Consider the following 13,223-nt stretch of genomic DNA (forward strand, 5'->3'; position numbering starts at 1 on the left):
CACAGCCCCCCCTGGGCTCCCCTGTCCCTCCTCTGGGTTCCCCCCCCAAGCTGGTGGGCAGGTTCGGCAGCCGGGGGGCTGCTGAGCGCCACTTCGCAGGTACCCCCCCGGGAACCCCCCCACAGCCCCCCCCAGAGCCCCCACACCCACCCCACAGACCCCCACAGCCACCCCGGGACCCCACAGCCACCCCTGGGCTCCCCTGGGCTCCCCCCCAAGCTGGTGGGCAGGTTCGGCAGCCGGGGGGCTGCTGAGAGGCACTTCGCAGGTACCCCCCCCACAGACCCTCCACAGACCCCCCACAGACCCCCCCCAGAGCCCCCACACCCACTCCTGGGCTCCCCTGTCCCATCCCTGGGCTCCCCTGGGCTCCCCTCCCAAGCTGGTGGGCAGGTTTGGCAGCCGGGGGGCTGCTGAGCGCCACTTCGCAGGTACCCCCCCGGGAACCCCCCCACAGACCCCCCCAGAGCCCCCACAGCCCCCCACAGCCACCCCGGGACCCCACACCCACCCCTGGGCTCCCCCCCAAGCTGGTGGGCAGGTTCGGCAGCCGGGGGGCTGCTGAGCGCCACTTCGCAGGTACCCCCCCAGGGAACCCCCCGGGAACCCCCCCGGGAACCCCCCACAGCCCCCCACAGCCACCCCGGGACCCCACACCCACCCCTGGGCTCCCCTGTCCCATCCCTGGGCTCCCCTGGGCTCCCCTCCCAAGCTGGTGGGCAGGTTCGGCAGCCGGGGGGCTGCTGAGCGCCACTTCGCAGGTACCCCCCCAGGAACCCCCCCACAGACCCCCCCAGAGCCCCCACACCCACCCCACAGCCCCCCACAGACCCCCATAGCCCCCCACAGCCACCCCGGGACCCCACAGTCTCCCCTGGGCTCCCCCCCCAAGCTGGTGGGCAGGTTCGGCAGCCGGGGGGCTGCAGAGAGGCACTTCGCAGGTACCCCCCCGGGACCCCCCCCCAGAGCCCCCACAGACCCCCCCCACAGCCCCCCACACCCACCCTGGGACCCCCTGCTCCACCGCAGGGCTCCCCTGGGCCCCCCCTTTGCTGTACTGGGGATGGGCTGTCCCCCCCATCACCCCCCCTGGGACCCCACACCCTGCCAGGAACCCCCCACAGCCCCCCCAGGATGCCCCTGGGACCCCCTCCCAGACCCCAACCAGGACTCCACAGCCACCCCAGCACCCCCTGTCCCAACACAGGGCCTGGGACCCCCGGGGATCCCCACTGTGCCAGGGATGGGATGGCCCCCCCCACCACCCCCACAACCCCCCCAGGCCCCCTGGGACACCTCTGGGACCCTCCCTGGGACCCCCTGTCCCACCCCAGGGCTCCCCTGGGCTCCCCACTGGTACACTGGGAACAGGTTGGCGCCCCCCATCACCCCCACAGCCCCCCCAACCCCCAGGGACCCCCCTCAGGACCCCTCAACTGCTCCCCAGCCCCCCCGCCCCAGCACAGGGCTCCCCTGGGTTCCCCACTGCACTGGGACACCCACCACCCTCCCATCGCCTCCACAGCGCCCCCGGGACCCCCCCCCAGCCCCCCACCAGCCCCACAGCCCCCCCACCGCCCCCCCATCGCCTCCACAGCGCCCCCGGGACCCCCCCCCAGCCCCCCACCAGCCCCACAGCCCCCCCACCACCTCCCCATCACCTCCACAGCGCCCCCGGGACCCCCCCGCAGCCCCCCCAGCGCCTGGGGCAGGGGGCTGGGGGCACTGGGGCTGGGGGAGTGGGGGGGTGTGGGATTGGGGGGGGGTTGGGATGGGGGTCCCAGGGAGGGGGTTGGGGGCTGGGCTTGGGGGCTGGGCTCTTGGCCCATCCTCAGCACTGGTCCTGCCATGGGGCTGAGCCCCCCCCAACCCATGGGGCTGAGCCCCCCCAGCCGTGGGGCTGAGCCCCCCCAATCCATGGGACACTGAGCCCCCCAACCCATGGGGCTGAGCCCCCCCAGCCTTGGTGTTGAGCACCCCCCAATCCATGGGGCTGAGCCCCCCCCAGCCATGGGGCTGAGCCCCCCCAACCCATGGGGCTGAGCCCCCCCAATCCATGGGACACTGAGCCCCCCAATCCATGGGGCTGAGCCCCCCCAGCCATGGGACTGAGCCCCCCAATCCATGGGACACTGAGCCCCCCAACCCATGGGGCTGAGCCCCCCCAGCCATGGGACTGAGCCCCCCAATCCATGGGGCTGAGCCCCCCCAATCCATGGGGCTGAGCCCCCCCAGCCTTGGTGTTGAGCACCCCCCAACCCATGGGGCTGAGCCCCCCCAATCCATGGGGCTGAGCCCCCCCCAACCCATGGGGCACCCAGCCCCCCCAGTGCACTCCCCGGGCACTGGGACCCCCTCCCCCTGTCCCCACGGTACCATCACTGGGGCTGGGACCCCCGGGACCCCCCCAAACCCCATCCAGGCCTGACCCCCCCCCGTGCCCCCCCAGGGCCCCACTTCGTGGCCGTCAACAACAAGAACGAGATCGTGGTGACTGACTTCCACAACCACTCGGTGAAGGTGAGACCCCCGACCCCCCACAGGACCCCCCACACCCCCCACAGCCCCCCAGACCCCCCACAGCCCCCCCAGGACCCCCACAGCCCCCCCACAGCCCCCCCAGCCTCCACAGCCCCCCCACAGCCCCCCCAAGAACGAGATCGTGGTGACTGACTGCCACAACCACTCGGTGAAGGTGAGACCCCCGACCCCCCCACAGGACCCCCCACAGCCCCCCCGGACCCCCCCAGACCCCCACAGCCCCCCAGGACCCCCACAGCCCCCCCACAGCCCCCCCAAGAACGAGATCGTGGTGACTGACTTCCACAACCACTCGGTGAAGGTGAGACCCCCGACCCCCCACAGGACCCCCCACAGCCCCCCCACAGCCCCCCAGGACCCCCACAGACCCCCCACAGCCCCCCCAGCCCCCACCCCCACCCCCACAGCCCCCCAAGAACGAGATCGTGGTGACTGACTTCCACAACCACTCGGTGAAGGTGAGACCCCCGACCCCCCACAGGACCCCCCACAGCCCCCCCACAGCCCCCCAGGACCCCCACAGACCCCCCACAGCCCCCCCAGCCCCCACCCCCACCCCCACAGCCCCCCAAGAACGAGATCGTGGTGACTGACTTCCACAACCACTCGGTGAAGGTGAGACCCCCGACCCCCCACAGGACCCCCCACACCCCCCACAGCCCCCCCAGACCCCCACAGCCCCCCCACAGCCCCCCCACAGCCCCCCCCCAAGAACGAGATCGTGGTGACTGACTGCCACAACCACTCGGTGAAGGTGAGACCCCCGACCCCCCACAGCCCCCCAGACCCCCCCACAGCCCCCCAGGACTCCCCCAGACCCCCCCCAACCCCCCCAGACCCCCCCCAGACCCCCACCACCACCACAGCCCCCCCCCCCCCCAAGAACGAGATCGTGGTGACTGACTGCCACAACCACTCGGTGAAGGTGAGACCCCCGACCCCCCACAGCCCCCCAGACCCCCCCACAGCCCCCCAGGACTCCCCCAGACCCCCCACAGCCCCCCCAGACCCCCCCCAGACCCCCACCACCACCACAGCCCCCCCCCCCAAGAACAAGATCGTGGTGACTGACTTCCACAACCACTCGGTGAAGGTGAGACCCCCGACCCCCCACAGGACCCCCCACAGCCCCCCCAGGACCCCCACAGCCCCCCCACAGCCCCCCCAGCCTTCACAGCCCCCCCACAGCCCACCCCCAAGAACGAGATCGTGGTGACTGACTGCCACAACCACTCGGTGAAGGTGAGAACCCTGACCCCCCACAGGCCCCCTGACCCCCCCTCAGCCCCCCAGGACCCCCCCAGCCCCCACAGCCCCCCCCCCAGCCCCCCACAGCCCCCCAGAGCCCCCCCCAGCCCCCAACCCCCCCCGTCCCAGGTGTACAGCGCAGAGGGCGAGTTCCTGTTCAAGTTCGGGTCCCACGGGGAGGGCAACGGGCAGTTCAACCCCCCAGAGCCCCCCCACAGCCCCCCACAGCCCCCCCCCAGCCCCCCACAGCCCCCCCACAGCCCCCCACAGCCCCCCACAGCCCCCCCCAGCCCCCAACCCCCCCGTTCCCAGGTGTACAGCGCAGAGGGCGAGTTCCTGTTCAAGTTCGGGTCCCACGGCGAGGGCAACGGGCAGTTCAACCCCCCAGAGCCCCCCCAGCCCCCCACAGCCCCCCCACAGCCCCCCAGAGCCCCCCCACAGCCCCCCCCCAGCCCCCAACCCCCCCGTTCCCAGGTGTACAGCGCGGAGGGCGAGTTCCTGTTCAAGTTCGGGTCCCACGGGGAGGGCAACGGGCAGTTCAACCCCCCACAGCCCCCACAGCCCCCCCAGAGCCCCCCACAGCCCCCCCCAGTCCCCCAGAGCCCCCCCCCAGCCCCCAACCCCCCCATTCCCAGGTGTACAGCGCGGAGGGCGAGTTCCTGTTCAAGTTCGGGTCCCACGGCGAGGGCAACGGGCAGTTCAACCCCCCACAGCCCCCCAGAGCCCCCCACAGCCCCCCAGACCCCCCCACAGACCCCCACAGCCCCCCACAGCCCCCCCAGAGCCCCCAACCCCCCGTTCCCAGGTGTACAGCGCGGAGGGCGAGTTCCTGTTCAAGTTCGGGTCCCACGGCGAGGGCAACGGGCAGTTCAACGCTCCCACCGGCGTGGCCGTGGACGCCAACGGCAACATCATCGTGGCCGACTGGGGCAACAGCCGCATCCAGGTACCGGCACCGGGACCCCCGGGCTGGGGGCTGCGGGGTACCGGCACCAGGACCCCCCCCGGGGCTGGGGGCTGCGGGGTACCGGCACCGGGACCCCCCGGGCTGGGGGCTGCGGGGTACCAGCACCGGGACCCCCCCGGGCTGGGGGATTTGGGGTACTGGCACTGGGACCCCCCCCGGGGCTGGGGGCTGCGGGGTACCGGCACTGGGACCCCCCCCGGGGCTGGGGGATTCGGGGTACCGGCACCGGGACCCCCGGGTCTGGGGGCTGCGGGGTACCAGAGCCGGGACCCCCCCCGGGGCTGGGGGCTGCTGGGTACCGGCACCGGGACACCCCCCGGGGCTGGGGGCTGCGGGGTACCAGAGCCGGGACCCCCCCCCGGGGCTGGGGGCTGCGGGGTACCGGCACTGGGACCCCCCGGGCTGGGGGCTGCGGGGTACCGGCACCGGGACCCCCCCCGGGGCTGGGGGCTGCGGGGTACCGGCACCGGGACTCCCGGGCTGGGGGATTCAGGGTACCGGAGCCGGGACACCCCTCGGGGCTGGGGGCTGCGGGGTACCGGCACTGGGACCCCCCGGGCTGGGGGCTGCGGGGTACCGGCACTGCGGCCCCCCCAGTGCCACCCCAGTGAGGAGCTGCTGGGTCCTGGGTGCTGCCCCAGCCCTGACATGGGCAGGGGGCTGCGGGTGGGGTCAGGGGGCTCTGGGGGGGGGAGCAGGGGGCTGCGGGTGGGGCTCTGACCCCAAACTGGGGGTCTGACCCCAAACCCCACTCAGGCCGAGGGGTCTCAGCAGAGCGGCCACGATGGCAGCCGCCATGACACCCCCAGCCAGGCCCCTCACAGGCCCCGGGCAGGCCTGGGGGGGCTCAGTGTGTCCCCCCGTCCCCCTCCCCAGGTTTTGCACAGCTCGGGCTCCTTCCTGAGCACTGCAGCCCCCCCAGTGCCACTGGGAACCAGCACTGGGACCCCCCCAGTGCTCCCCTGGCCCAGGCTGCTGGCTCCTGGCACTGTGACCCCCCCGCTGCTGGGGGCTGCTGGGGGCTGGTCCTGCAGCCCCCCCAGTGCACCCCAGTGGGGGCTGCTGGGCATCGGCACTGTGACCCCCCCGGTGCTGGCACTGCGACCCCCCTGGCACCCCCCGGGCTGGGGGCTGCTGGGTGCTGGGTGCTGCCCCAGCCCTGACATGGGCAGGGGGCTCTGGATGGAGGGGGCAGGGGGCTGTGGGTGGGGTCAGGGGGCTGGGGGGTGGGGGGGCTCTGACCCCAAACCGGGGGTCTGACCCCGAACCCCACACAGGCCGAGGGGGTCTCAGCAGAGCGGCCACGATGGCGGCCGCCATGACACCCCCAGCCAGGCCCCTCACAGGCCCCGGGCAGGCCTGGGGGGGCTCAGTGTGTCCCCCCGTCCCCCTCCCCAGGTCTTCGACAGCTCGGGCTCCTTCCTGAGCACTGCAGCCCCCCCAGTGCCACTGGGAACCAGCACTGGGACCCCCCCAGTGCTCCCCTGGCCAGGGGCTGCTGGGTCAGGGCACTGTGACCCCCCCGCTGCTGGGGGCTGCTGGGTGCTGGTCCTGCAGCCCCCCCAGTGCCACCCCAGTGGGGGCTGCTGGGCATCGGCACTGTGACCCCCCCGGGCTGGCACTGCGACCCCCCTGGCACCCCCCGGGCTGGGGGCTGCTGGGTGCTGGGTGCTGCCCCAGCCCTGACATGGGCAGGGGGCTCTGGGGGGGAACAAGGGGCTGTGGGTGGGGGCCAGGGGGCTCTGGGGCGGGAACAGGGGGCTGCGGGTGGGGCTCTGACCCCAAACTGGGGCTCTGACCCCAAACCGGGGGTCTGACCCCGAACCCCACACAGGCCGAGGGGTCTCAGCAGAGCGGCCATGATGGCGGCCGCCATGACACCCCCAGCCAGGCCCCTCACAGGCCCCGGGCAGGCCCTGGGCAGGCCTGGGGGGCTCAGCGTGTCCCCCCGTCCCCCTCCCCAGGTCTTCGACAGCTCGGGCTCCTTCCTGTCCTACATCAACACGGCGGCCGACCCCCTGTACGGGCCGCAGGGCCTGGCCCTCACCTCGGACGGACACGTGGTGGTGGCCGACTCGGGCAACCATTGCTTCAAGGCCTATCGCTACCTGCAGTGACGGGACGGGGGGCGCGCCGGGCCCCCCGAGCCCCCCGAGCCCCAGAGCCACCCCCAGAGCCCCCCCAGAGCCCCCCCAGAGCCACCCCGGCCTTCACGTGCACTTTATCCCTGGGGATGGCGGCCGGGCCCAGAGCGGGGGCCAGGACGGGCCTGGGGGGGCCAGGACGGGCCTGGGGGGGCCGTGGTTGTACCCCACGGGCTGCCCCACGGTGGGGACCCCCCCCCAGTGCTGCTGCCGGGGGTCCCGGGGGTGGTGGGGAGGTGCTGAGCGGGGCCGGGGTCCCCCCGCGCTGCCGGGGGGCTGTGGGTGCCCACGGGGCTGCCCCCCGGCCCCCCGCCGCGGGGTGAGCGTGCCTGACCCCTGCCCCACGGCACGCTGGGCGTGGGGCGGCCCCACGGCTGCCAAACTGTATAAATAAAGTATTCTGGAAGAACCCGGAGCCCACGAGCACCCCTGAACCCCCTGAGCCCCCCTGAGCACCCCCTGACCCCCCCAATGCCCCCTGAGCCCACGAGCACCCCCTGACCCCCCGGACCCCCCCTGAGCACCCCCTGACCCCCCCAATGCCCCCTGAGCCCCCGAGCACCCCCTGACCCCCCTGAGCACCCCCTGAGCACCCCCTGACCCCCCCTGCTGCCCCCCTGAGCTCCTGAGCACCCCTGACCCCCTGAGCACCCCCTGACCCCCCCTGCTGCCCCCCTGAGCCCCCGAGCACCCCCTGACCCCCCCAATGCCCCCTGAGCCCTTGAGCACCCCCTGACCCCCCCTGCTGCCCCCCTGAGCACCCCCTGACCCCCCCAATGCCCCCTGACCCCCCTGAGCCCCCCCTGAGCACCCCCTGCTGCCCCCCTGAGCCCCCGAGCACCCCCTGACCCCCCTGAGCCCCTGAGCACCCCTGAACCCCCTGAGCCCCTGAGCACCCCCTGAACCCCCCAATGCCCCCTGAGCCCTCGAGCACCCCCTGAACCCCTGAGCACCCCCTGGCCCCCCTGAGCCCCCGAGCAACCCTGGCCCCCCTGAGCCCCCTGATCACCCTCTGACCCCCCTGAGCCCCTGAGCACCCCCTGACCCCCCTGATCACCCTCTGACCCCCCTGAGCCCCTGAGCACCCCCTGACCCCCCTGATCACCCCCTGAGCCCCCGAGCACCCCCTGACCCCCCCTGCTGCCCCCCTGAGCCCCCAAGCACCCCCTGAACCCCTGAGCACCCCCTGGCCCCACTGACCCCCCTGATCACCCCCTGGCCCCCCTGAGCCCCCACTGCCCCCCCGATCACCCCCTGACACCCCTGATCACCCATTGCCCCCCCCCGAGCACCCCCTGACCCCCTGAGCCCCCAAGCACCCCTTGGCCCCACTGACCCCCCTGAGCCCCCGATCACCCCTGAACCCCTGAACCCCTGAGGCCCCCTGAGCCCCAAGTACCCTCTGAACCCCCTGAGCCCCCACTGCCCCCTCTGATCACCCCCTGACCCCCCCGATGCCCCACAATGACCCCCTGCCCCCCATTGCTGCCCCCTCTTCCCCTCTGCTGCCCCCCTGCCCCCCATTGCCCCCCCTGCCCCCCATCCCTGCCCCAATCACTGACCCCCCATTGCTGCCCCCCAATGACCCCCTGCTCCCCATTGCTGCCCCCCGCCCCTGTGCTGCCCCCTGCCCCCCCTCAGTTCCTCCCCCTGCCCCCCATCTCTGCCCCCCATTGCCCCCCCCACCCCATCACTGCCCCCCCCACCCCCACAGCCCCCTCACCACCCCCACAGCCCCCCATCACTGCCCCTCCACAGCCCCCATCACCTCCACAGCCCCCCAGCCCGCCACTACCCCCCCCATCGCCCCCCATCGCCCCCCCCACCGCCGGCCCCAGGGCAGCTGGGAGCGGGGGGGGGGGGGGGGGGTGTGTGGGTCCGGGGGGGGCCCAGCCCCGGGGGGACGGGGGGGGCCCAGACCTCCCACGGGATGGGGGGGACCCCGGGGGGTGCGGACCCCGGGGGAGCCCACGGAGCCCACTGTCCCTGCTCCCAGTACGGGCCGGTCCCCCTCCCAGTACAGACCAGTAAGGACCAGCTCGTGTGTCTCCCTTCCCCCCCCCTTCCCCCCCCGCCATCCATCCCTATTCCCGCTCCCAGTACATCCCAGTCCAACCCCATTCCCTCTCCCAGCATAGACCAGTCCAACCTGGTCCCGCTCCCAGTACATCCCAGTCCAACCCCATTCCCGCTCCCAGCACAGACCAGTCCAACCTGGTCCCGCTCCCAGTACATCCCAGTCCAACTCCATTCCCTCTCCCAGCATAGACCAGTCCAACCTGGTCCCACTCCCAGTACATCCCAGTCCAACCCCATTCCCTCTCCCAGCATAGACCAGTCCAACCTGGTCCCGCTCCCAGTACATCCCAGTCCAACCCCATTCCGCGCTCCAGCACAGCACAGACCAGTCCAACCTGGTCCCGCTCCCAGTACAGACCAGTGCGCCCCGTCCACGGGTCAGTGCTGCCCCCCCCACCCCCCTCCCCTTGGCACTGCCGGGGGGGGTCCCGCCGGGGCACCGGGGGTTCGGGGGGGCCCATCCCGGCTCAGCCCCCCCCCCCCATCCCAGGACACGGGGTCCCGGAGGCTCCACCCCCAGGACCCTCCATGGGGTGGGAGTGCCCCCTCCCCCCCCCAAATCCCCTCTCACACCCCCCAACACCCCCACCGAGCCCGTGGGGCAGCGGCGATGGGGGGGGGGGGGGGCAGTGATGGGGGGAAGGGGGGGGAGGCAGCAGGGCGGGCAGCGGGGGGGCAATGGGGGGGGCAGGGATGGGGTCAATGGGGAGGCAGCAGGGGGGGGCAATGGGGGGGTGGGGGGGTGATGGGAGGGGCGGGGGGGTGATGGGGGCCGGGGTGGGTAATGGGGGGGCTGTGGGGCTGTGGGGGTTGGAGGGGGGGGGCGGACGCGGGGCGTTAGGAAAGTGGGGGGTCTGGAGGGAATGGGGGGGTCTGGGGGGTCTGGGGAAGGGGAATGGAGTTGGGGGGCTGGGGGGGGGGCTGGGGGCGGTCGGGAGGTGAGGAATGGGGGGGAGGGAGATGGGGGGGGGAGGCCGGGGGGGCAGATCGCACTGGTGGGGGGGGGGCTGGATAAACGGGGGCCGGGGGGGCGATCCTGGGGGGACAACGAGGGGCGGGGGGGGCTGCGGGCTGTGCTGGGCTGTGCTGGGCTGTACTGGGCTGTGCCAGGCTGTGCCAGGGTGGGTGGTGCTGGGCTGTGCTGGGCTGTACTGGGCTGTACTGGGCTGTACTGGGCTGTGCCAGGCTGTGCCAGGGTGGGTGGTGCTGGGCTGGGCTGGGCTGGCGATACTGGGCTACACTGGGCTGTACTGGGCTGTACTGGGCTGTGCCAGGGTGGGTGGGGCTGTACTGGGCTGTACTGGGCTGTACCGGGCTGTGCCAGGGTGGGTGGTGCTGTGCTGGGCTGTACTGGGCTGTACTGGGCTGTACCGGGCTGTGCCAGGGTGGGTGGTGCTGTACTGGGCTGTACTGGGCTGTACTGGGCTGTGCTGTGCCCACCCCATCCCCACCCCGCAGTATCACCCCGTTACCACCCCACATCACCCCCTGTCACCCTGTTATCACCCTGTGTCACCCCATAACAGTCTGTATCACCCCCCCATCACCCCATAACACCCTGTATCACCCCGTATCGCCCCATAACACCCCGTATCTCCCTGTATCACCCCCATCACCCCATAACACCCTGTGTCACCCCCTATCACCCCCATAACAGCCTGTGTCACCCCCGTCACCCTGTATCATCCCCATCACCCCATAACACCCTGTGTCACCCTATGTCACCCCGTATCGCCCCATAACACCCCGTATCTCCCTGTATTGCCCCGTATCACCCCATAACAGCCTCTATCACCCCATTATCACCCCATATCACTCTGTAGCACCCCACGCTGCCCCATCGCTCTCCTTATCACCCCGTATCGCACCGTAACACCCCATCACCCTATATTGCCCTGTATCACCCCATATCACCCTGTATCATCCCATATCACCCCATTATCACCCCATATCACCCCGTATTTCTCTGTATCGCCCCATTATCATCCCGTATCACCCCACAACACCCTGTATCAGCCCATATCACCCTGTATCAGCCCGAATCACTCTGCAGCACCCCCATATCGCCCCATAGCTCCCCTTATCACCCCACATCACCCCACACTGCCCCATAGCTCCCCTTATCACCCCATATCACCCCACACTGCCCCATAGCTCTCCTTGTCACCCCATAGCTCCCCTTATCACCCCGTGTCTCTCTGTATCACCCCATTATCACCCTATATCGTCCCATATCACCCCATTAGCACCTTGTATCACCCCAGATCACCCCACACTGCCCCATAGCTCTCCTTGTCACCCCATATCACCCCATAGCTCCCCTTATCACCCCATATCACTCCATATCACCCCACACTGCCCCATAGCTCGCCTTATCACCCCATATCACCCCATATCACCCCATACTGCCCCATAGCTCCCCTTATCACCCCATATCACTCCATATCACCCCACACTGCCCCATAGCTCCCCTTATCACCCCATATCACTCCATATCACCCCACACTGCCCCATAGCTCCCCTTATCACCCCATATCGCACCATTATCACCCTGTATCACCCAGATTACCCTGTCTCTCTGTATCACCCCATATCGTCCCATATCACCCCATTAGCACCTTGTATCACCCCAGATCACCCCACATCTCTCTGTATCACCCCATAACACCCTTTATCACCCCGTATCACCCCGTACCACCCCGTACCACCCCGTACCATTCTGTGTCACCCCGCGTCTCCCTGTATCACCCCGTGTCATCCCGCCCCGCATCCCGCCCCGCATCCCCGCCCCGCATCCCGCCCCCCATCCCGCCCCGCATCCCCGCCCCGCATCCCGCCCCTCATCCCGCCTCGAATCGCCCCACATCCCGCCCCGCATCCCCGCCCCGCATCCCGCCCCGCATCCCACCCCGCATCCCGCCCCTCATCGCCCCGCATCCCCGCCCCGCATCCCCTCCCCGCATCCCCGCCCCGCACCGGGTCCTGCGGTGGGGGGAGGGGCGCTGTCCCCGCCCCGCCCTCGGAAGCGGAAGCCGCCCATCCCCCCGCGTCCCCCCCGTGTCCCCCCCACCCCCCCAGGAGCCGCCGCAGGTACCGGACGGGGCCGGGTCCCGGGGTCCCGCGGTGGGGAGGGGGCGGGGGGGGGCAGGGCCGGGATGGGGGCGGGGGGGGGGGGATGGGGGGGGGGGGTCGGGTACCGCCGGGGGCTGCGGCGAAGCCGGGGCTGGCGGGGGGGGGGGGGGGGGCTGCGGGGCCGGGCTCGGCCCCCTCGGGGCAGGGACACCCCCTCCCCGGGCAGGGTCACCCCCTCTCGGGGCCGGGACCACCCCCAGCCCCCGGGGGGGGGTCTCCGGCCGCCCCCTGCCCACGACCCCCTCCCCGCAGGCCCGATGGACGCGGAGGCTCCGGCGCCGCGGGGGCTGTAGGACCCCCCCCCTCCCCCCCCCCAGCCGCACGCCAGGGTCGGCGGGGGCTCCTCCGGGGGGTCCCGGTGCCGCTGCGCCCCCCGCCCCCCCCCCCCCAATCCATCCCCCCCCCCCACCATGTCGGGGTCCCTGAGCAAGCGGAGCGACCTGGCCAACGACAACGGGTGCCCGGGGCTGAGCCTGGCGCTGCGGGACCCCCCCAAGGGGGGACCCCCCCCTGCCCCGCGCGGGGGGACCCCGTCGGGGGACGAACCGGCCAACGCCAAGTGGGCGAAGGACGGGCAGAACCTGCGGCGCCGGGCGGGGGGGCGCGACCAGAACCGCAACGAGCTGCGCACCCCCCCCGGGGACGGGGGGACCCCCCCGGGGACGAGCTGGGGGTCTCGGCCCGCAACGCCCGCAACGCCGGCGGGGGGGTCCGGCCGCTGCTGATCCAGCTGCGGGGGGAGGAGGAGGAGGAGGAGGAGGAGGAGGATGAAGAGGAGGAGGAGGAGGATGAGGAGGAGGAGGAGGAGGAGGAGGAAGGGGACGAGGACTCGACGCCGGTGCAGAGCGACCCCCCGACGGGCGAGTCGGAGCCCGGGGGGGAGCGGGGCCCGCGGGACCTGCCCCGCAGCACCAGCCGCCTCTTCGGCACCCGGCCCGGGCCCGGCAGCGACGAGGACTCGAGCTGGGCCACGCTCAGCCAGGGCAGCCCGGCCGGCAGCTCCCCCGACGACGCAGGTGGGCACCCCCCCCCCCAGCCCCCCACCATCACCCCCCCCCCATCGGCCCCACGGCGGCCGGTGACTGACCCACGGCTGGCCCTGCCTGACCCAT

The 13,223-nt window shown here is 72.6% G+C and overlaps 2 protein-coding genes across 2 annotated transcripts; both read left to right on the plus strand.

Annotated features, from left to right (window-relative positions):
• Positions 1-712: 712 nt before the first annotated feature.
• Positions 713-7,305, plus strand: LOC311204530 (uncharacterized protein; the record flags this gene model as incomplete). The annotated part of the gene is made up of 4 exons (XM_084280942.1): positions 713-761; positions 2,450-2,520; positions 4,595-4,735; positions 6,721-7,305. Coding segments are annotated over 4 exons (414 nt in total), but the record flags the coding sequence as incomplete, so codon positions are not given.
• A 4,715-nt stretch (positions 7,306-12,020) lies between these two features.
• Positions 12,021-13,127, plus strand: LOC311204529 (amyloid beta precursor protein binding family B member 1-like; the record flags this gene model as incomplete). Its single annotated transcript, XM_084280941.1, is given in 3 exon segments — positions 12,021-12,069; positions 12,364-12,770; positions 12,773-13,127. Coding segments are annotated over 2 exon segments (604 nt in total), but the record flags the coding sequence as incomplete, so codon positions are not given.
• Between the last annotated feature and the right edge of the window lie 96 nt (positions 13,128-13,223).

Source organism: Gallinula chloropus (genome assembly GCF_964237585.1).
Source record: "Gallinula chloropus genome assembly, contig: HAP1_SCAFFOLD_766, whole genome shotgun sequence".
Classification (NCBI taxonomy): Eukaryota; Metazoa; Chordata; class Aves; order Gruiformes; family Rallidae; genus Gallinula; species Gallinula chloropus.